Source organism: Artemia franciscana, chromosome 15 (genome assembly GCF_032884065.1).
Source record: "Artemia franciscana chromosome 15, ASM3288406v1, whole genome shotgun sequence".
Lineage (NCBI taxonomy): Eukaryota > Metazoa > Arthropoda > Branchiopoda > Anostraca > Artemiidae > Artemia > Artemia franciscana.
This window is the reverse complement of record NC_088877.1, coordinates 23,953,840-23,977,752: the sequence shown is the minus strand read 5'-3', so window position 1 is coordinate 23,977,752 and position 23,913 is coordinate 23,953,840. Positions and strand designations below refer to the sequence as shown.

General features: G+C 35.8%; 1 protein-coding gene and 1 long non-coding RNA gene across 2 annotated transcripts in view; one reads left to right on the top strand and one right to left on the bottom strand.

Moving 5' to 3' along the window:
• The window catches only part of LOC136036217 (CCR4-NOT transcription complex subunit 6-like), a 114,296-nt gene that overhangs the window by 67,826 nt on the left and 22,557 nt on the right, over positions 1–23,913 (bottom strand). The window contains exon 4 of the mRNA XM_065718310.1: positions 22,034–22,209. Coding sequence (XP_065574382.1) covers positions 22,034–22,209 — 176 coding nt within the window. The remainder of the gene's footprint in view (positions 1–22,033; positions 22,210–23,913) is intronic.
• LOC136036218 (uncharacterized) lies at positions 8,056–12,403 on the top strand. Its single transcript, XR_010619666.1, has 3 exons — positions 8,056–8,169; positions 8,810–8,948; positions 12,296–12,403. It is a non-coding gene; the product is annotated as an uncharacterized LOC136036218 (long non-coding RNA).

Genomic DNA, 23,913 nt, shown 5'->3' with positions numbered 1-23,913 from the left:
CGGAATAATTTCTGTTCGTTTTAGGTTTTAATGTCGCTCCTTGTTTGCAGTTCAAAAAACTTTTTTCCACTATATTTCTGGATGTTTTTGAATTAATGCATGTTTTGATTTTGGCTCACCGCACATGAGTAATTAAAACGAAATTTGCATATCATTTTTTTGGCTAAATGGATTTTTCATAGTTTTGATCGGACGATTTTGATAAAAAAAGGGGGTTGGGGAGGAGGCTTAGTTGCCCTCCAATTTTTGGCTACTTAAAAAGGCAACTAGAACTTTTTTATTTTTTTACGAACGTTTTCATTAGTAATAAATATACGTAACTTACGAATTAACTTACGTAACGACCTTCTATATTTGTATATTTTTGTTACGCATATGAGGGGGTTCGCCCCCTCGCCAATACCTCGTTCTTTACACTAAAGCTTGAATTTTGTCCCAATTCTCTAAGAATGACCCCTGAATCATAAAGGCCGTTGAGTAAATAGTTGAAATTACTAAAAATACTTTAGCGTAAAGAGCGAGGTACTGAGGTGGAGACGAACCCCCCTCATATACGTAAAATTTCTGTTCGTTTAAGTTTTAATGCTGCTCCTTGCTTCCAGTTGAAAAAACTTTTTTATTTGTTTTCTCATTGCTTTTTTTTTGTTAAATAATGCTAGAAAATCCTGCGCCCCTTCATGGAAATTCTCTTCCCTCAAGATAAATTCCTCCATGGAAAGATCCTTCCACGTATTTTCTCAGGCTCGTAAATTTTGAAGGGTAAGATTAAACTTAGTGAAACTTATATATTTAAAATCAGCATAAAATATGATTCTTTTGATGTAACTATTGGTATCAAAATTCTGTTTTTTAGAGTTTCGGTTACTATTGAGCCGGGTCGCTCCTTACTACAGTTCTTTACCACGAATTGTTTGAAATAGGCTAAAATTGTAAGAAAAACATGAAAACTGATCGTCCCCGATAATCACTATTGAAATGGGATCAACAGCCTGTTCACAGTAAAAGTTTATTATACTATGTTCATCATATTCTAAAGTTGGATACACCATAACCCTGAGTACCCATAGCACGCACAAACGATAAATTTTTTCTCGTAAAGAGGAATATTTTTGAGGGATTTTGGGGGGTCGGGGAAAAATTGAAAAAAGCGAGTTAATTACGAATAATTCAAGAAATCATGGGAAATCATGGTCAAAAAACCTGGAAGTATGAAGGCAACCCCTCTGACTTACTGGTTATGGAATGTGTCACGTTCTAAGGCCCTGTCATTTAATTTTCACATGTGATCCTTCGAACCGAATTCAGGGAATTCGGGAATTATTCAAGGGATAATTCCTTTATTCCTTGTTCTATTCAGAATGGTATACCATGACTTTCAAATTAGCCTAAGAACTTCAGAAAACCATGGCTAAAACTTATTGTGTGCCAAGTTTGATTCAATAGTAGTCCGTCGATATCAGCATTTACTTGTAAATGGACTCCTCCCTCCCCAAAAAAACTGTATCTATATAACCCAATCTCAGCCTTCCCAGATTTTCTTCTTAGCTTATCAATGCTTTCAATCTCTCGTTTGCTGGTTTGATCAAAACTGAATTCAACCCGGGACATCAAAGCAGACACTTATCTCCAATGACAGTCATACAAACCAGCAGTTTTTCCACATTTTTTAAAAAGTTATCCCTCCCCAAACCTATCGATAATGTACGTACATAGGGTAAATTTTAAATAACCTTGTTATAAAATGTCTCGACTATACTTTAGATCCATATTGGGATTGTATCAGCAATGCTGTATCCAAGACCGTATCCAGGGCAGGGGTCAGGGGGATTTGACTCACATCCCCCCGAAATATTTCTACGACTTATATAACCTTCATAAACACAAAAACACATTTGTGATGGGTTTTTTAAAGTTTATTAGTAAACACGATCCCCCCCCGAAACAAAATCCTGGACACAGTCGTGGCTGTATCGATTGGAAAAGTCTCTGAAACACTAAGCGTCTCTTATCCGGTTCTCTTAATCCAAAGATAAATTTATAACCTCGCTTTTCAAAGAGCATAATAACTTTAAACAACAATTTATCGACTTTTTTGTAGCGAACGTGTTCCCATAGCCCGAATAGATACTTGATAAGATACGAAAGGGTAGTTTAGTTGTTATAGAATCCAGTAACCAGATTTTGGTAATTTTTTAACTAAAGACAATTTATATAAGATGAAAAATATTAAAACCGGCTATCTAAGGATACTCAGAGAAAGTATATATGAAACGGCAAATCAAATGCCAAGAGAAACTATGGATCTTTGAAACCCGTCAAAGCCCGGAAATAGCGAATAACATTTTATACAAATCCAACTGCTTTCTCCGAACAATCCTTACGCGCGCTGTGCAAGGAAAAGAAAGGCAAAAACTTGTTAAACTGGGTACCGCGAACTGATAGTATAAGGATGTTTGTTATAGAGAAATTTACAACTTAATATAGAAACTTAGGATTCAAATACCATAGCTGTTTTGACATACATTTGGATCATACTTGCACACATAGTTTGTATCCTTTAGCTGAAGTCCAATGTAAAGGCATAATTCTATGTAAAGGGACTTAATTTCATGTAATTAATGAGCAGAAATCCAGATATCTGGGCCTAAAAATGGACTATATCCAACTGCACATTAAAGCTTCAATTTCATCCCAATTCTTTAAGAATGACCCCTGAATCACCAAGGCCGTAGAATAAATAGTTGAAATTACTAAAAATACTTTAGCGTAAAGAGTGAGGTATTGTGGAGGAGACGTGCCCCCTTATAGAGTGATAATTTCTGTTTGTTTTAGGTTCTAATCCTGCTCCTTACTTTCACCCGAAAAAAGTTGTTTTTTTTCTCATTTTTTTTAAATAATGCTAGAAAATCCTGCGGCCCCTTCATTGATATTTTCTTCCTTCATGATAAATTCCTCCATGGAAAGATCCTCCCACGTAGCCCCTCCCCCCGACCCCCCTTTAACGTGAAAAAGTCTCCCTGAAAACGTCTGTACACGTCGCAATAACCATTACTATATATAAGCAATGGTCAAAGTTTGTAATTTGCAGCCCCTCCCCCGGGGACTGTGGGGGACTAAGTCATCCTGACAGACATGATTATCAGGTTTTTCGACTATGTTGAACAAAATGGCTATCTAAAAATTTTGATCCAGTGACTTTGGGAAAAACATGAGTGTGGAAGGGGAGAGGGCCTAGGTGCCCTCCAATTTTTTTGGTCACTTAATTGGGCACAAGAACTTTTAAATCCAGTTGGAATGAACCCTCTCGCGACATTCTAGGGCCACTGGGTAAATAAAGTCACCCCTGGGGAAAAGCAAAAAACAATAATAAATAAACACGCATCCGTGATCTGTCTTATGGGAAAAAACAAAAAACAAAATTCCGCATTTTTGTAGATAGGAGCTTGAAACTTCTATAATAGGATTCTCGGATACGCTGAATGTGATGGTGCGATTTTCGTTAAGATTCTTTGACTTTTAGAGGGTGTTTCCCTCTATTTTCTAAAATAAGGCAAATTTTCTCAGACTCGTAACTTTTGATGGGTAGAACTAAACTTGATGAAACTTATATATATAGAATCGGCGTAATAATGCAATTCTTTGATGTAACTATTGGTATCAAAATTCCATTTTTTAGAGTTTCGGTTACTATTGAGCCGGGTCGCTCCTTACTCGTTACCACGAACTGTTTGACTACTGACACATGATCAGAATCATTTTCTTCTGTTTTAAAGGTGTCACTTTTATTACTAAATTTTTACATATTCCCACAAGTCTAAATATGTTCAATAGCCCGACTAACAATTGGTTGTATCATCGTATTGATTGTTGTATTACCTAACTATCATAAATTAGGTTTTAGAAACACTGGTTGAACTTGTTTATAAACCAGAAAAGTCTCCGCTTGCCCCTATTCTCAGTTCAGTAGTGGCAACAACAGAAAGGATTTACACAACAAGAAAACTTTTAATAGATGTATAGCAACCAAAAGAAAAATCGTGGAAAACCCGATTTTCAGGCATGAATAGACCGAAGGTGGGGCCGTAACTGACACATGATCAGAATCATTGTCATCTGTTTTAAAGGTGTAACTTTTATTACTAAATTTTTACATATTCCCACAAGTCTAAATATGTTCAATAGCCTGACTAACAATTGGTTGTATCATCGTATTGATTGTTGTATTACCTAACTATCATAAATTAGGTTTTAGAAACACTGGTTGAACTTGTTTATAAACCAGAAAAGTCTCCGCTTGCCCCTATTCTCAGTTCAGTAGTGGCAACAACAGAAAGGATTTACACAACAAGAAAACTTTTAATAGATGTATAGCAACCGTAGGGCAAAAACTGTTTTAATTTGGTTTCACTTTTTCATTTTGGTTTCACATTTCACTTGGTACTTTAATGTTCAAGACAGATCAAATCTCCTCACCCGTACTAACGGGGGCTACCGGCTGCAGCATACAATTATTAATGGCAATGGCGTATAGAAATTGCAGAACATAAAGAACTTTAACGTCCGTGTTGGCTCTTTCATGTAACAGCAAGCTCAATGGTGGAAGCTAGGGGCATCTTCCAAAGGCCAATATCCACCCAAAGAACCACCGCCACTAGAAGAACTGGAAAACCATCACATGTAAACATACTATTTGGCATTTCAAACCCCCCAATCCTTGGATTTTTCCTCCAGTAAATCGGACCATTGGTCGTAGCAAATTGAGGGAGGGCCAACATTCAACCGGAATTGGTTTTTCCCAGAGCTATTCTCAAGTAGAAAAAGAGGTCCCACCTCTATAGACTACCGTTTTAACCCTTTTGTCTCAAATAGAAAACATGTCATAGGACAAAAATTATGAGATAGCCATTCCGTTTAATATAACGGAAAACTTGTTCAAAATTCACTAGTATACAAGGGTGTACTCTCTAAGATGTAATGTATTTCGTTTTCAATCTCCTGCTTATGCAGTTAGTAATTTATCCTACTCACTAAAAAAGAATAAACATAATTTAAGAAGAAGAAACAGAGTTTTGTTGATAGGGAATTACAGAGCGACATCGATAAATAAAATTGACAAATTATCCGGGATATGAGGGGATTGTGTCCCATTCAACTTTCTGTTCTCTATTCAAAAGCTTCTAGCAAAGAGTTAGCCTCGCATTTAACATTAATTCCTGCCTATTTTAAGCCTTAACGCCACTCTTTCCTACAACAATACAAAAGATGAAATTTCAAGAATGAATTTATGGCACAAATTAGCTAATTGGAAGAAGGTATCAAGTTTTTACTTTTGTCCCTACCCTGCATATACGGTTTGAAAGATCACACGAACACCTTTTTAAATTGAAACGTTTTGTTTGGGATAGACTCTGCTTCTTCTGGACCGCATTCTTTGAGAAGGCGGTTCCCATGACTTCAGTCAGATTCTACCCCAAACTTGATTCTTTTAAAGATTCAAGATTGACTCTGCAGGGGAAAGAGAAATTTGGTTAGAGTTGGAAATATCCTACTTAGCGATCGCTTACCCCACCAGTCCATTCCTGAAATTTTCAGAGACCTAAGACTGCTGAAGTAGAACTTATCGAATAAGATGCTTAATCTTAGTATTGCCGCCCAAACAAGATTAAGAGGCCTAAAATAATTCCAAAACGCGAAATAAGACTAAACATGATAAAATGAATGATATCTTTTAACTTCAAGGTATTGACACAAGTCTCAGCATTTTATAATAGGCCTACATTTATTAAAATGTTCAATTTTTGACAATTGTTAGCCTTACGGAGCAAGCTTTCGAAAATTACACATATTAGTATCGTTGCAAATAAAATGATTAAACTTCAACTTGCTGATTTCTGGATCCATATTTAAGGGAGAAAGCTATAGGAATTCAGTTTTCATACAAAAATTCAGCTAAAAATCAAACAATATGTGGTAGCGAACTGTGAGTAAAGAGCAACCCACGTCAATAAAAGCAGATACTTTGAAAACAGGAATTTCCATAACAACATGAGGAATTCAACAACTTCAAACTTACCCATCAAAAGTCTACATGGTCTACAATGTAGACGACAAACTTCGGGTCACAGTCTACATTTAGAACCTCTTTGTATCCACTTGACTTTAATCATAGGCACAAAATTCTTTGCATTATTTTAGAAAAGGTAAACATACTTCCAAAAAGGGATACAATCTTGAAGTAACTTAAAAAGTTCAATTCGACAGATCTCAACGCCAGAGCCTTCTGAGCTTTATTCCGGTTCTCAATGGCTGCGATCGAAATGAAAATCAAGTTTAGTGTACCGAAGGACCCTTTAAGTCGATGTTTTTATAAAATATACATACAATAATAAACACTTTCGTTTCAAGTACAAAGATATGATCTGCATTGTCTAGGACTAGAACCTCTGTATCCACTTGACTTTGATCATAAGCAGCGCACCCTTTCGATTCTCCCCCCCCCCCAAAAAAAAGAACATCTGATCAAAATTTTTAGACAGAAATTTTGCTCGAAAATTCCAAGAAATATGCCTCCAAGGACATGACACCCACAACCTCTAGGACAAGGGTCGCAAGTGGCCCATTGCTTACACATAGGTTATACAATGGGAAAAGGTGGTATGCTTTATCCTGGATTTCCAATAATTTCGATACGCTCGGAGACCATTCTCTCGGCCAAGAAGAGCATACAACTTGTTGGGAGCGGAGGGATTGCATTCTGGATACGACAAGCTTACCAGAGTAAATCAGAAGACACTTTACACACCCGATTTTTCAAACTATACATAATATCTTAGGAGAGGGAAAGAGGTCATAAGTTTTTGTCTCCAATCCTTATATAAACAATATTTTTGCATTATAAGCTCCCCCGAAAAATAATTTATGCACAGCTGAGTGGAGAGACTGGCCAAAAGACACACATGTGGTGTCAGGTGGTCAAAATGGCATATACGCATCTCAGAAACAACTTGGGATATTAAATTGGAACCTTCAGGGAATACTCAGGGTTTAAATAGACGTGGAATTGTTACTTGGGGAAAAGTGCAGAGTTGAATCAAAATACACTATGTTTATCCGTGGGATCAAGATACCATATCTGTAATAACTCGGGAACGAAAATTAACAACATAAAGAATTTAATTGAAACTTTGAGGGAGTATTTGAAAGGAGACAGAATCATGCAAAGTTCAAAATTTGAAACGGGAGACCAAGGGGTCTATTAAGGACAATAAATACTGGAAGAAAATTTGGTTATGTTGAGGGGTGTCAATCACCGGAAGGGGGCACCTGCTCCCTAGGACTTTTATATCCCCCTCTCCAATTTTAAGAAATACCTTTCTTAGAGGGTATGCTCGTTCAAAATACCTATTTTTAGCAGTTTCATCGAAAAAAAAAACCACCAACAAACTTGCCTAAATTCCTGTATCTTAAAAATACATTTTAACCCCCCCCCCCACACACACACACATTTTTATGAACAAAAGCCACTGGATATTGATTCTTAGTGCAAAAATTCCGATATTTTTTTATGCTGATCTACTTTAAAATTTCAGACCAAAAAGATACCTGAAGTACAATTTTAGAACCAATGTAACCTCAAACAGAAAAAAGAGCTGGTGGTATTGATTCTTCAACAGAATTCCTTGACATTTAATTTGGTATTCAGATTTATCTTCCAAATATTTTTCAAACTTAAAATTTTAGTAATTAGTTTACATGAGTGGAACATTTTCCAGGGGGGATTTTTTTTTCGTGGGGGGGGGGGGATATTTCCGTAATAAATGAATTTTATTTACATCTTTTTCCGACTCTGCATATGCGATTAAAATAGTTTAATTAGGTATGTTATATAAATGTAGGGTAAAGAACAACTTTAACCAGTCTGGGTAACTATTGTGGAAAGTATTACAGTATTACGTAAAAAAAAAAAAACAAAAAACGATACAATTTTAAACTAAACTAGATTCTCCGCAGATAGCGGACGATCCCGGCAATGCTTAATTGCTGTTCATACGTTTGTTGCAACCAAAATGTTGTTCATACGTTGGATTTATTGTGAAATGTGGACTTGCAACAATTTTGTATTAGACTTGAATACGAACACACACCTATGATAGATTGCATTCAAAAGAAGTAAGTTTTTTTTACATTATGTTTTCTAGTATAGGTAGGTTTTAGAAAATTAGACTGTACTTCAACTAGTACCTGTAGTTAAAGACATGCAAAGTCTGAATAGAGAAATCTACCTAGGCTAGATACAATTTGGACTATATTTTCTAGATTGGACTTGCATATCCAACTTTTCATACCGGACTTGGGTTTGATCTTCCACCAGAAAAGTACGTAGAAGGTCCAGTTTTCAACCACTTATGTTTATACTTTGTTGTCTCAAATGTCTAACTTTCTATAAACACATTTTTCACTTTAAAACTTTTATTGAACAAAGCTGATCGATACAAAAATTTAATAAGAAAGCGATACTTGTTCACAATGCTTATCAATACAGAACGGAGACAATGCTTTAAAATCAACATTAAAGAATTTCACAATAATATTCTCACTTAAAAAATCATTCCACAACGAATTAGGTGTAAAAATATTAACAATACTTTGAAATGAATAACGACGTAAGCGTAAAAGAATAAACACTAAAACATGAAATCCACAAGCCATAGTCATTGTATTTTGAATTTTTCTTCGATTCTGAGTCACTATTTCAAATCTGTCTACAAGTTGTCCAATATTTTTCCATTCAGAATAATTTCTTCCGTAGGTGTCAAAAACCTCAATCGTCTTCCGGGACATCACTAGTAAACCAACCCAATGACCAAAAAGCAGCCTAGATTGACTGGTATTCACTACGATGATTGTCGGGAAGCTGGTAAATGTAAGACGATCAAGAAAGTCGGAAGGTAAGCAGAAACTTTTGTATTGTTTAGCAACAATGTCCTTTTTTAAAACAGCTAGCACTTGATCTGTATTCATGATGCAATCGGGAGAAATACAGCTCCTGATTTGTCAATTTCCAAAAATGTCTTGAAATCCGATAATTATAAGGCTAACAGACACATCTGTAGCTTGTGAAAAAGTGAGATCTAATCGAAGTGTTCCGTCTTTAATAAGAGATAGATCTGGAGTTCCAGAAATATCCAAGCATATAAGGGAAGAATCACGTATCCATTTATCATAGGATAGTCCATTTTCAAAAGTTGTTTCGTCTCCTCCCAAAGTTCGCATGCTCATTTCATAAAGAAGTCTATAACTCTGATCAGAAAAGTTTAGTGAATAAATTGGCTGTCCATTCACTTTAAGATGCAGAGAAGATAGATGAAAAAGCTCAAATTTAAACGGGCTTGATTCGTAGCTTCCCAGCTGATTCGACGTTTTTACAAGGCCAAGAATAACTTTTGAAGGGAGATGTCCGTATGTCGTCAATGAACTTTCAGCAAAAGAGAGACTTCCAGTTGGAATAATTCTAGCTGTAGGCATCAGTTTTGGAATCATAATTTTCAGATTACTTCCGCTTGCTTTGATCTTTTCTACTGCCAACGCTAGCGAGGATACAATTTTTACTTTTCGGATATGTAAAACTGCTTCACTTATTGTAAGTTTAACATCAGGAGCGGCTTTTTCGAGTTTTCGAAAAACGAATCTAGGCAATGATGGGGAAAACTTTGTCAATTTTTAATCCAGATGGTATAAACTGATTTAGTTGGAAGAAATCGTGCGATGGTCGCGCAGCAAGGTGTAAAGTTTCAGTGGCGAGTACCGCCAATTTAGGATCCAAAGTACCATCTTCTTTTGTGTAAAAACCATAGTTTGAACCACGCGATTTTTTTGTACTGTTTGGCGGTAATAATGTATACGATGCGAATGAAGTTTAGGCACTTAACGAATTACCACTCGATACAAGCGTATCATTGACAAATACTTGAATGTTTTGGAATAAAGTATTCATAATGCCCCCATCATCGTATGAAACATTGTCGCTATCGGTTACAGGATTTCCATCTGATTTAAAAACTTTGACTTTTAACTCTAAAATACTGTTTCGCATATCAGAATAATAGTTTTCATTGCTTGAAAAGCGAAAGTGAATAGGTGAGCCATCTGATAAAGGGACTACTGGGTAGATTGGATCAAAATATGCAGACTTGACAGATACATCAACATTTGGGCTTTGAAAATAGCTGATGGCTGAGCTAACTGAGGGCACACTGTCTTCGGTTGGAAGGAAACTCATTTTTCGCCAAAAAAATCTGCTTTTGAGCGCTTAATTTTCCGGATAGGTCTTGCTTTCACCTTGGATCGATGCAAACTGATCAATTTTCGTTTGCGTGGTCTACTTATACCACTTCCACGTTGTTTCATACTTTCCGTAATGTCACGTACTTTATTTTGTATATTTTTTTTCAAGGATGAACCAAAATCTTTTCCTTTTTCAAAGTCAGTGATTGTATTGCCAACAACATCAGACGCCACAGGAACAACAAATTTTCTTAAAAGAGATATGACAAATCGCATCATTTTTCCAAAAAATTGGCTAAAGGCACCATATCCAACCATAGGTGTAGCTTTTCCTTGATAGTAATCCATTCCACCTCCATTTTGTATTGTTTTCACAAAACAGTCTACAGAGGGACAAACAAATTGTCTACGGCTATTCATCTTTTCTAAATTCGACTGTTAGCGAAATTAGTGCTCTATTAATGGGTATGATGTTATTCTTTTCAGTTCTAAAACTAAAATGAACAATTTCAATGTTTTGTCTACTTATATCTAAATAAATAAGTGGCTGGAACGAATAGCTAATCACTTCCTCGTTTGTCGTTTTTCTCGGGAGAATTCTTAGGATGGGAGCAGATGTATTTCCAATATGTGAACGCTGCACAATGTCCGTGTACACAAAGATTGAATTCCACTGGTAGTAAAGTCCTGGGACTAATGGTCCTTCAATCCCATAAGTCTGGTGAAAATTATTATCCGGTTCTGGCTCAATAATGTTTTCTTTGTATCCAAGAACTTCTCGCAAACCATCACTAAGATAGCAGGATTCGCCGACTTTTAGTCCCAGTATATAGACTCAATCATATAGTTTATTGTAGTGAAAATTAACCGAGTCTTTGCCAGTATAAACCAAATTATTCATGTCTTTGATAATTTCCGGAATTGTATTGTACCGCTTATTCTTTGGAAGCGTTATTTTAGTGCCTAAACGTTTGCTTGGGTCTTTGCTATCACCAACAAATCGAAACAATTTGAAAAAATAGTCTTGATCTTGTCTCAAAGAATCGAAAGAGTTGGTTAAATGGAGGGATACCAAGGCCATTTTCCATCCTGATCCTTGAAGCACAATCGGGGGGTTAAGCTTTGTCAGGAAATCTGCAATCTTGTTTGTTTGGTCATAAACAGGGTCTGGGACGTCTGAACTAAATGAAACATAGAAGGATTCAATCGACATTTCTAGCTTGATCTGCGTTTATCCAAGTGTTGAAAGAGATGGGGTATCCTAGCCAACTGACAAGCAACTGTTTAACTCCACGATATGTTCGCCGTTTAAGTACTCTATCTATAACGTATTCATCGGGCTCTTGAACTTTTTGTAGTTCACTCTGATAAAAACATCCAAGAACAGGCTCATCTGACAAATCCACTAATTTAAATGTGACTGGATCTGTGGATTGAACACTAGCAATTCGAAAAATTTCTTTGCTAAAATTAAACTGTCCTTTCTCAAAGATTCCTTTACCACGTAAGATTCTAACACTTTGTCCAACTTGTATTTGATTCCTAAGCCTTTTCTGCTTGCTTTCACTTTTTCCATACATAAAATCAGAAATATGAGGTGTATTTTGTAAGTTTACTTGATTCGGTGCTAAATTTCCAAGGCTACGATGCGGTGAATCATTATACTGAGAAACAATTAAGTCAAGTCTTGGTACAAAAGAAAATGTATTAAAATGAGTACAAAATGCACTTAGATGAGAACGAAGTGTACGTATGCTTCTTTCAACTATTGTAGCGCAATATTGGGAAATCCCCCCTTTTCACAATTCTGATTGGAAAATCCAATGACCTATTGGAATGCTGAAATGTCAACAATTGCAAAACATGTCTAACCCTGCTTTCAATAACACCTTTGTTTACCGACCATCCGAATGTAGTTACCAAGATTGCCAAATAGAATGTAGTCCCCTTTTTCCGCAATACCTCTCTTAATTTCATCTGTACAAATCATTAATATTCTTTTTCTTTACAGGGTTCTACTCCAGTATTCCTGAATTTCTCACAAGAAAACTATATTTATGTATATATTTTATTTAATTTGTATATTTTTTATTCTGTACAATAAATTTTTATATGTCTACTTCTTAATCCAGACTACTTATGCCATATTGGAAGCTAGGAAAAACCTAGACCTACTCTTAGTGCAATATCATGTTTTTCGATTTATGGATTCGATTCTCCAATGAAAGAGATTTGTCAGAGAAAATTTTGCGCACGCGGGGAAATCCGCATGGAGGCAATTTCCCGGAGGGAGCATTATCCGCAAGGGCATTTTCCGGAAAGAATTATACGAATACTTTTACCTACTTTTAAAAGTAGGATCTTTATTAACACGAGTGGAAATTTTTCAAGGAGAGAAGTTTCTTGCGGGAATTTTCTACAAAGAGGGCTTTCCACAACGGTGGATTTCTCGCGAGAAAATTTTTCGGGGGGGGGGGGGGGGATTTCCTTACTTTTGAGATCACAGAAAAGCGCGACAGACAAGCTAGTTAGCGAATAGGACATACAATATATATTAAAACAAAAACAAAAATTAACATAAAGCGAACATATATTACAGTAAACATGAGTGGATCTTACTCCCCTAGGTCTTCTAAGGGTTAGGGCATTCCTGCCAGGTAAAAAGAAATGGGCAATAGTGGGAGCCTCTTTAAAACAATGTAAATGTTGGGTTAGGTACTCTTGCCATCCTCCCTAGAAAAACTGGAATACTGTGTCAGAAAACAGGACTATCGGAGGATAAATAAAAATAAATATTGGCAAAAGCCTAAATCATTGCGCTTTATTTGGGAGGTTTAACTACCAGTAGACTGATTCTAGACGTTTCCTCTCCCCCCTTGAAAAATACTTTCCGCATAAAATATATCCCCGGGCTAGTGGGTGTCTAATCACTTTCGAATCATAAAAAAAGGGCTCCGAAATTTCTACGACAATGAATCGGACGTGGGGATGAGGAACGGGCAGTTACCCTCCTACACGAAAAAAATTCTGCTCATTTTGGGGTTTAATGTTACTCTTTACATTCATAATAATAGCATGGACCAGAAATATTCCCAAAAAATCAAGAGGAACTAAATATCAATTTCGTATTTCTGATGAACTTTTTCAAGTTATTTATACCCCCCTCCCCTAAAAAAATAAACCCTCTAAACAAAAGACCCTGGGAATCATACAACAATTTTCACCATCACCCTCCACTCGTCTCTCCCTTAGAATTAATTCTGTATGACTAGGTATAATTCTTTCACTGTTGATGGACAATAATATGCTCTCTTTCTAATGCAGAAAAGGAATATCTGAGGAGGAGGGGAACAGTGCTGTCACTTACTTGAGGTACTACTTAAGTAAAATTTTGCATTGCTTGTACTTGTACTTAAGTAAAAACTTTAGGGTGTACTTAATATTTGATACTTAAGTTAGATTACGAAATGCTAATTGCTTACGATGCTGAAAATGAACTGGTTTTTCAAATACTATACCTTTGACATGAGAATTTTTTGTGCGTAGCTTTGGCAATGTAGAAGAAAACTTTGCGTAGTAGAGCCATCTATTATCAAAAACCGTAACAAGTTGTTGAGAACAGATGGCGGCGAATAAACCGAATTCCCGACAGCATGTTTAAAGAAGAAGTAGGACCTTTTATGTTATAAGCGTTGTGATAAGCGTCGTTAATCCCAAACTAACCAAAAAGTCAGCATGGCTAAACAGCTTCCATTTATACTCCAAGGGAGGTGCTTTACTGTGAAGGGGGAAATTGACCAAGACGGGTCTGGGTAAGCACCCAGCAAGTTTTGCCCCAACAAAACCGTAAAGGGACACATACATGCAACGACCAACTTCCGCAAGCATTTGAAGCTAGCTGACTCGTATTTGCTGCCTAATTGCATCTGTGCATTTATGTCACGTGTCTTTTTTCATTAGTGTCATAATTAGCCTTATTCCATCATTTAACGGGACATCACTCCAGGGACTGATGGCCCATTCTTCAAATTTAAGTGACCTCTCAATGGACTGATGATCCAGTCTGGAATCTGAGTGATCAGATTATAGCTATTCAGTAGAGTGATGGCTCAGACTGGGTCATCAGTCCATAAAGGGGTAAAGGGGTCCCCCAGACTGGGCTATCAGTCCATAGAGAGGTCACCCAGATTTGAAGGATCATCAGACTGGGTCATTACTCCATACAGAGATCACCTAGATTTCAAGAATGGGCCATCAGTTCCTGGAGTGATGATCTGTTAAATGAGTTATCACCTAGAAAAAATTGTGAACCACACTAATTCTAGTCTACCCATTTTTATAAGTAAAAACTAATCAAATTGCACCTACAGTTTATACAGATTTCCTGAAGATTCAGACTGTGAATATTTCATTCAGACGGATGGTATTTGTGTCATATAACATTTTTTTTTCAGTTTTCTTGGTGATACAGTGTCTACATAGCTGCTACATAGATCCGATCTTTATTAAACAGTTCGTGGTAACGAACTGTCGTAAGGAGTGACCCTGCTCAATAGTAACCAAAACTCTAAGAAATGGAATTTTGATACCAATAGCTACATCAAAAGCATTGCATTTTAATGCTGATTTTAAATAAAAAGTTTCATCAAGTGTAGTCTTTCCCATCAAAAGTCACGAGCCTGAGAAAATTTGCCGTATTTTAGTATATAGGGGGGAAATAGCCCCTAAAAGTCATAGAAAATCACACCATCAGATTCAGCGTATCAGAGAACCCTATTGTAGAAGTTTCAAGCTCCTATCTACAAAAATGTGGAATTTTGTATTTTTTCCAGAAGGCAGATCACGGATGCGTGTTTATTAGTTTGTTTGTTTTTTTCCCAGGGGTGATGGTATCGACCCAGTGGCCCTAGAAGGTTTTGAGAGGGCTCATTCTAAAGGAAATACAAAGTTCTAGTGCCCTTTTTAAGTGAGCCAAAAAATTGGGGGGCACCTAGGCCCCCTCACACGCTAATTATTTTCCCAAAGTCACCGGATCAAAATTCTGAGATAGCCATTTTATTCAGCGTAACTATGTCTTTGGGGACGATATACTCCCCCACAGTCCCCGTGGGAGGGGCTACAAGTTACAGACTTTGACCAGTGCTTACATACAGTATTGGTTATTGGGAAGTGTATAGGCGTTTTCAGGGGGATTTTTTGGTTGGGGGAGGGGTTGAGAAAAGGGGGATATGTTGGGGGAGCGAGGAATTTGTCATGGGGGAAGAAAATTTCCATAAAGGGAGCGCAGGATTTTCTAGCATTATTTAAAAAAAAAATGAAAAAATAAATATGAAAAAGACTTTCCAACTGGAAGTAAGGAGCAGCATTAAAACTTAAAATGAACAGAAATTATAACGCATATGAGGGGCTAACCTCCTTCTAAAACCTCGCTCTTTACGCTAAAGTATTTTTAGTAATTCAACAATTTATTCTACGACTTTTATGATTTAGGGGTCATTCTTAAGGAATTGGGACAAAATTTAAGCTTTAGTGTAAAGAGCAAGGTACTAATATCTTTAACTAATGAAAACGTCCGTAAAAAATTAAAAGTTCTAGTTGCCTTTTAAAGTAACCAAAAAATCGGAGGGTTACTAGGCCTCCTCTCCAGCTCCTTTTTTTCAAAATCATTTGATCAAAACTATGAAAAAGCCATTTAGCCAAAAAAAAAAAAAAATATGCAAATTTCGTTTTAATTATTCATCTGTGGAGAGCCAAAATCAAAACATGCATTGATTCAAAAACATTCAGAAATTCAATAAAAAACAAGTTTTTTTAAGTGAAAGTAAGGAGCAAAATTAAAACGTAAAACGAACAGAAATTACTTTGTATATGAAAGGGGCTGCTTCCTCATCAACGCCCCGCTATTTACGCTAAAGTTTTTACTTTAAAAAAAAGTAGAGTTGAGATAACGAGTCGAACTTTAGCGTAAAGAGCGGGGCGTTGAAGAGGAAGCAGGCCCTTTCATATACGAAGTAATTTCTGTTCGTTTTAAGTTTTAATGTCACTCCTTACTTTCAGTTTAAAAAAAAATTGTTTTTTTTATCTAATTTGTATCTAAGACTCAGTTTCTCTCTTTAAGAAAAAAAAATCTGATAATGGCCAGTTAATGGCGAATTGGTGGTGTTCAATTAAAGCTGTGATTCACATGAAATTTTGTGGACACAAATTTAAGGTAAAAAACAACCCTCATTATGTCTGAACTGCCAAAGACTGTCTCTGGATTGTGAGTACATTCAGATATAGCTCCATGTCCTATTTTTGGATCTAAAATAGGGTATTTTTTTTATGCAAAAAAAATTATGTGATAATCATCACTTGGTTTAATTTTGTTTAAAAGTCATACAATAAAAAAACTGAAAACTGGTCAACAGTGAGCTAACATCCCTCGTTTTGTGCTAAATGTTGCATATTGTAGTCCATTTGGTGCTATGTTTCTGACATTAGTGTTTAATTTTTGTCATCTTGTCAACTTAGCCAGATTTATATCATTTCATCATCTTACAGACTGTATTATTGGTAAAACTACTGAAGCTATGAATATTGCCAGCAATAAACAGATCTGGCAAATTCTAGCTGGATCCAATGCAGTGGTATTTTGTCAAATTCATTCCTGCAAATTCAGGTTTATTCTATTTTTTTCACCATTCCAACACTTTTCAAAGTAACCCTGTATTTCCTCAAACGCGCCAGATTTGACTGAACACTTATCGCCAGAAGTTTAACTCCGCGTGCGCTGTGTTAATCCTGTCATATGATCCAATCAGGAGTTTTTTGATTGCACTTAATTGTTTTGATACTCTTTTCCTTTCAAGCCCTTGCATAGAAAAAAGGTTCAGATTATTTTATGGACTTCGAAATCGCGAATTTTATGGACGAGGGAAATCGTTAAAAACAATAAAATGGAAAGTCTGGTTCTTGATGAAGATTTCCGGGAGAGGAATGGCGAGGGGACATTTTATAGGCAAGAGAAAGGGCTAAGAAGCCTTGAGAATGGCTTTAACAAAAAGGTATAATGGGCTTGACGTAATATATATATATATATATATATATATATATATATATATATATATATATATATATATATATATATATATATATATATATATATATATATATATATATATATATATATACATATATACATATATATATATATATATATATATATATATATATATATATATATATATATATATATATATATACATATATATATATATATAAAATAGCGACGAAGACCACACTGCCTTTCCATAACAAACAAATACAACGTAGAGACAATAGGGAAAATTTCAAGACAGTGGAAATTATTTCTGTAGATATTTCGGCCCTATGTCCAAGGGCCGTCTTCAGCACAATACAAGAATAAGAGAGAAACTATATATATATATATAAAAGAACTTACATCAAATTGTGAGGATTAAAAACTAAATAATTAAAAACACTTTTTAAAACTTTTTTTAAAAAATAGCCCTAGCATCCTTACTTCAACGAAGTTCAACCAGGACTGCCGAAAAGAATGAAATGAGAATATAAGCTCATTCAAACTGAAGAGAATAAAATGATTAGATGCAATTTCTTAAAGCTAATCTTGCTTGTTTAGCAGCCTGTCTCAAAGGCCTTTTCGTAGTTGGTTCAGTACTATTGTAAATCGGTTTAGTAAAATATTTTGTTAGATCATTTTTAATTAAATTTGAGCATAAAGAATTTAGTGAGTATTCCCTCAAGTCCCTGTTCAAAGAAATATTTTTATTTATTTTGAGATTAATTTCGATTGATTCTCGAACCACCTGTTTTATTCCCAAATCATTACTAATGAGTGAAGAGTTTTCAAAATGTATAATGTGGGACGGATTATTAAATATATGCCAACCTAAAGCAGAATCAAAGGAGTTGTTGGAACTATTTGAAATTAAGGCCTTGTCTATGTCATTTTTATGCTGTTGTAACCGTTTATCTAGATTCTGATGGGTCCTGCCGACATAGTATTTTCCGCAATCACATGGTATTTGATAGACCCCTCTTTGGCGAGTAACTGGGGTCTTATCTTTACCCGAATTTAAGAAATTGATGATTTTAAAATTATTAGTAAAAACTACGTACAGATTATTTTTTGTGCAAATATTTTTTAATTTTGTTGTGATCTTTGGGATATACGGAAGATAGACAATATTTGAGGGCTTATCAGTAGCCTCACATTGTGAAGTATCTTCTTCAATTTTACAAGAATGTCTTTTTATTCTACGGTTAATTATTTTATTGACAAAAGGAATGGGGTATCCATTACCAAAAAGAATATCTCTGATAAAATTTATTTCTGAATTTATATATGAGTTGGAGCAAATATTCAGGGCACGATCAATGAGGGAAGTTACAACTGCTCTTTTAACTTGTGGGGGGTGATTTGAATTAAAGTGAAGATATCTATTGTTTTGTGTTGGCTTTCGATATATAGTAAAATCCAGTTGATCAGCATTGCGAATAATTAATACATCTAAAAATGGAAGTTTATTTTCAATTTCAACTTTTAGGGTGAACTGCAAATTTCGGTCATAAGTGTTAAGATGATCTAAGAAGCCCCGAAGCTCAGCTTCCCCATAATTCCAAAGTGAAATTACGTCATCCATGTAACGACCCCAATAGACGTGTTTTAAAAAATAAGAATTCAATGCCCAATTCTCAAGATTCTCGACGTAAATATTTGCTAGTAGCCCGGATAAAGGTGATCCCATGGGTAGCCCATTTTTTTGCTGATAAAAAGAATCGCGAAATTGAAAATACATAGAAAACTTATTACAAATTTTAACAAGAGTCATTAAAACTTCACAATCAATTCCTGTCGCTGAAGTCTCGATCAAGTGGTAATTTTCTTCTATTTTGTTTTTTAATAATTCCTCTGAAATAGTTACATCTATATTTGTATACATTGAAACAATGTCGAAACTACTAACTATTGTGTTTTCTGAAATACTTGTGTTGCTAAGTTTTTTAACCAAATCTGCAGAGTTACGAATATAGGAATTTTGAGAATACAATAAAGGTTTGAAAGCTGTACAAAGCCATTTTCCAATATTGGCAGCGGGGGCTTTAGTACAAGCTACGATAGGTCTTAAGGGAATACCCTGTTTATGTATTTTTGGTAAACCGTAGAGTTTAGGACAGAAACTACCACGGGGAAAAAATTTATTGTATAGTTGTGGGGTGATTTTACCATTTTGTTTTAGCTGCTTTAATTCATTTATAATATTATTAGTGAACTGATCAGTAGGATCATGAGTTATTGTTTGATATGTAATTGTGTCATTTAAATGCGAAAGAATTTTGTTGTCATAGTCTGTCGTATTCATGACAACAAGTGTTGTTGTCAACACTTGTTGTTATGTGTTGACAACAATACGACAGACTATGACAACAAAATTCTTTCGCATTTAAATGACACAATTACATATCAAACAATGACTCATGATATATATATATATATATACATATAAGCTATGCAAAAATAAATATAAGAACTTTATAAAAACTTGAAGTAGTACTTCAAGCATTACTTAAGTAAAATTTCGGCGAGTACTTGATACTTAAGTAAGAATTTGGAGAGCACTGAATACTTGATACTTAAGTAAAACAAGAGCTAAGAGCTCATATGGCACTTGTGACGAGGTCGGAAGAGCCAAGAGCCAAGAGCTCATATGGTATGAGCTCTAGTAAAATTCTAAAAATCAACAGGAAAATCAGAGGATTAATGCCGGAAGGGAATTTAAATAACAGCTCTGAGTCACGAGGTCCTTCTAAATATCAAAATCCATTAAGATCCGATAACCGCTCGTAAGTTAAAAATACCTCAATTTTTCTAATTTTTCCTCTCCCTTCAGCCACCCAGATGATCGAATCGGGGAAAACGACTTTATCAGGTCAGTTTGTGCAGCTCCCTGAAACGCCTACCAATTTTCATTGTCCTAGCACGTCCAGAAGGACCAAACTCGCCAAAGAACTGATCCCCGCCCCCTAACTCCCCCAAAGAGAGCGGATCCAGTCCGGTTATGTCAATCACGTATCTACGACATTTATATCCATTTACCTAGATTTCCGGTTTCCCCCTCCAACTTCCCCTAATGTCAACAGATCTGGTAGGGAGTTGAAATAAGAGCTCTGAGACATGAGCTCCTTATTAATATCAAATTTCATTAAGATCCGGTCACCCGTACCTAAGTTAAAAATACCTCAATTTTTCCAGTTTTTCCAAATTAACAACCCCCAGTTCCCCAAAGAGAAAGGATCCGTTCAAATTATGTCAGTCTCGCATCTATAACATGTGCTAATTCTTCCCATCAAGTTTCATCCCGATCACTCCACTCTAAGCGTTTTCCAAAATTTCTGTTTCCCCCCTCCAGCCCTCTATGTCCCTGAATCCGATTCGAATTGAAAATGGAGCATCTGAGACATAAGATTCGTCTGTATATCAAGTTTCATTAAGATCCGATCATCCATTCGTAACATACCTCGATTTTCACGTTTTCTAAGAATTCCGGTTTTTCCCTCTAACTCCACCATGTCACCGGATCTGTTCGGGATTCAAAATGAGAGTTCTAAAGCACAAGATCCTTCTAAATGTAAAATGTCATTAAGATCTGATCACCCGTTCGTAAGTTATAGATACCTCATTTTTTAATTTTTCGAATTACTCCCCCCTCCCAGCTCCACCAAACAGAGCGGATCCGGTCCGGTTGTGTCAGTCACGTATCTTGGACTTGTGCTACTTCTTCCCACCAATTTTCATCCTGATCTCTCCGCTTTAACCGTTTTTCATTATTTCCACCCCCCCCCCCAAATGACACTGGATCCGGTCGGGATTTAAAATAAGAGATCTGAGTTACGAGGTGCTTCTAAATATGAAATTTCATTAAGATCCGATTAAAAATACCTCATTTTTCTATTTTTTTAATAACCCCCCCCCCCCCTAACTCCCCCAAAGAGAGCGGATCCGTTCCGGTTATGTCAATTACGTATCTAGTACTTGTGCTTATTTTCCCCATCAAGTTTCATCCCTATCCCTCCACTTTAAGCGTTATCCAAGATTTTATGTTTCCACCCGACCCCCCCCCCCAATGTCACCGGATCCATTCGGGATTTAAAATAAGAGCTCTGAGGCACGATATTCTTCCAAACATCAAATTTCATTCAGATCCGATCATTTTTCGCATCACGTATCTAGGACTTCTAAGCATTTTCCAAGATCTTAGGTCCCCTCCCCAACTCCCCCCAATGCCACCGGATTCGGTCGGGATTTCAAATAAGAGCTCTGAGACACGATATCCTTCCAAACATCAAATTTCATAAAGATCCGATCACTCCTTTGTAAGTTAAAAATAACTCATTTTTTTCAATTTTTCCGATTTAACTGTTTCCCCCACTCCCCCCCCCCCAGATGGTCGAATCGGGGAAACGAAAAATTTTAATTTAATTAGGTCTGGTTCCTGATACGCCTCCCAAATTTTACCGTCCTGGCTTACCTGGGAGTGCCTAAAGTAGCAAAACCGGGACAGATAGACAGACAGACCGACTGACAGAATTTGCGATCGCTATATGTCACTTGTTAGATACTAAGTGCCATAAAAACAATAATTACTTAAAACTTGATGCTTAAGTAAAAATTTGGAGTACTTGTTGCAGCACTGAAGGGGAATCAAGTAAAATTGGAAATCCTTACCAGATAATCTATCCAAGAGGAAAGAAAGTAATTTGACGGTTCCGTTTGCTTCTGAGTAAACTTGGAGAATTTCAGGGGTCAACGGGTTCCCTTTTAGGCCAAGAACCTGCAATTGAAACAGCTTGCCCAGCTCATACGGTAGTATTCGTATGGAGTTGTTGTTTAGTAGAAGTTCCCTGAGAAAAAAAAAAAAAAAACTTATTTTTAAAAAACCGTTTTAACAAGGGCTGGGAAGAAGTGGTAATTTTAGGATTATTACTGCTCATAAGCCGGAGTAACATTTTGCCTTTTTATTGCTCCTCCTACTTATATTATAGCCAACAGCTTCTCTTGTGGGGAGTACACCCCCCCATATGATTCAGAGAAAAAACTATAATTCATTAAGTAACTTTCATTAAAAACTGTTGCTCGTTTAAGCTTCAAATTGGCTCTTTAGTTCGACAAGATGCTTTTTTAATTAATCCCAGCTCGTTTTAATCAGTTATAGTAAGAACATATTTTATTTAAAACCTGATTTCATCAATTACGTTTAGCTTGTAATCTGCTAGAACCGCCCACACGCGCATTGGCGTAGTGGGCTAAAATTTCTGTACCAGAACGCATCTCAATGTAATATTTTTATAGTACACGGAGAAACTTTTAATTGCCACATGGTATTGAGCGCATTTAATATGCATTTAGCGCTTAATATACTATAAGGAGACTAAAAGTTTAATTCTAATTGAATAAACAAAATTGAAAAAGCCAAATTCATTTTATAATAAATAAAACTGAATAAGTAAAATTTGAATAGTGTAATATGTATTTTCATTTCAATGCTGTAACAACTGGAAAAGAGAATATTTGTAATATAATTCGCTTTCAGTGAAGCGCCAATGACGCAGTAGGCTTTAGATTTTTAAAACTAGGAAAGGAGGCAGTAGCAAAATCTTTGTTTGTAGTGAAACTAAATTTGTCATGAACGGTCTTGGGAATAAATATGGTCAAACGAAATACTTGATAAATAATGATGTCAACTGCTGAAAAGCCAATCTGTTCAAAATTTGATTTTAATGTAATTTCATTTTATTTTCAATGTACGTAAGAAAATGTTTGCAATAAAGCGCCATTTTCAGTAAAGCGCCGATGACGCAGTATGTTTTAGACTTTTACAGTTAGGGAAGGAGGCAGTACCCATATTCTTCTTTGAATTGATTTGTGTTCGCTTCAATCTTGATTCGCATATTTAATTAAAGCCTTATTCGTTTTAAGGTTTATTTATTCATTTATGTTAATACATGTTGTATGTTTAATGGCTATGATTTTTTATCATATCAACCCCCCCCCCCCCTGTACGAAAAAAATCCGCTAATTTTGGGGTTTAATCTCGTTCTTTACTCTCAGAATAACAGAATCTCAGAATATACCAGAAATATACTCAGAAATCATAAGGATGTACATTTTTTCACATTTTTTTATGCGTTTTTAAGCTTCTTTTGTGCCTCCCCCCCCCCAAAAAAAAAAAACTTTGATGGAAAAGACGCTTTTGCTGGATTTTTGTTTTAGTCTTTTAGTCTTTAGGATTTTAGTCTTTTTCAAATGAAAGTGCGCGAGAAACATTATTCACTTGAGATCGTCCGCGAGAAAGTTTCTGGGTGGAATTTTCAGCTAGAATCGAATTTTTCTTGGAGGAATTTCCCTGGAGGGTGGAGGGGGATTTTTGCGTGAAAAGAGCTTTTCAAGGTGGAATTTTTCCATGATGGAAGAAATTTGTCATGGAGGAGAGCGAGATTTCCCAGAATTATTTTAGAACGATTAGAAATTAAATTTAAATAGTTTTTTTTTAACTGAAAGAAGGGAGCAACATCACAACTTAAAATGGACAGAAATTATTACGTATA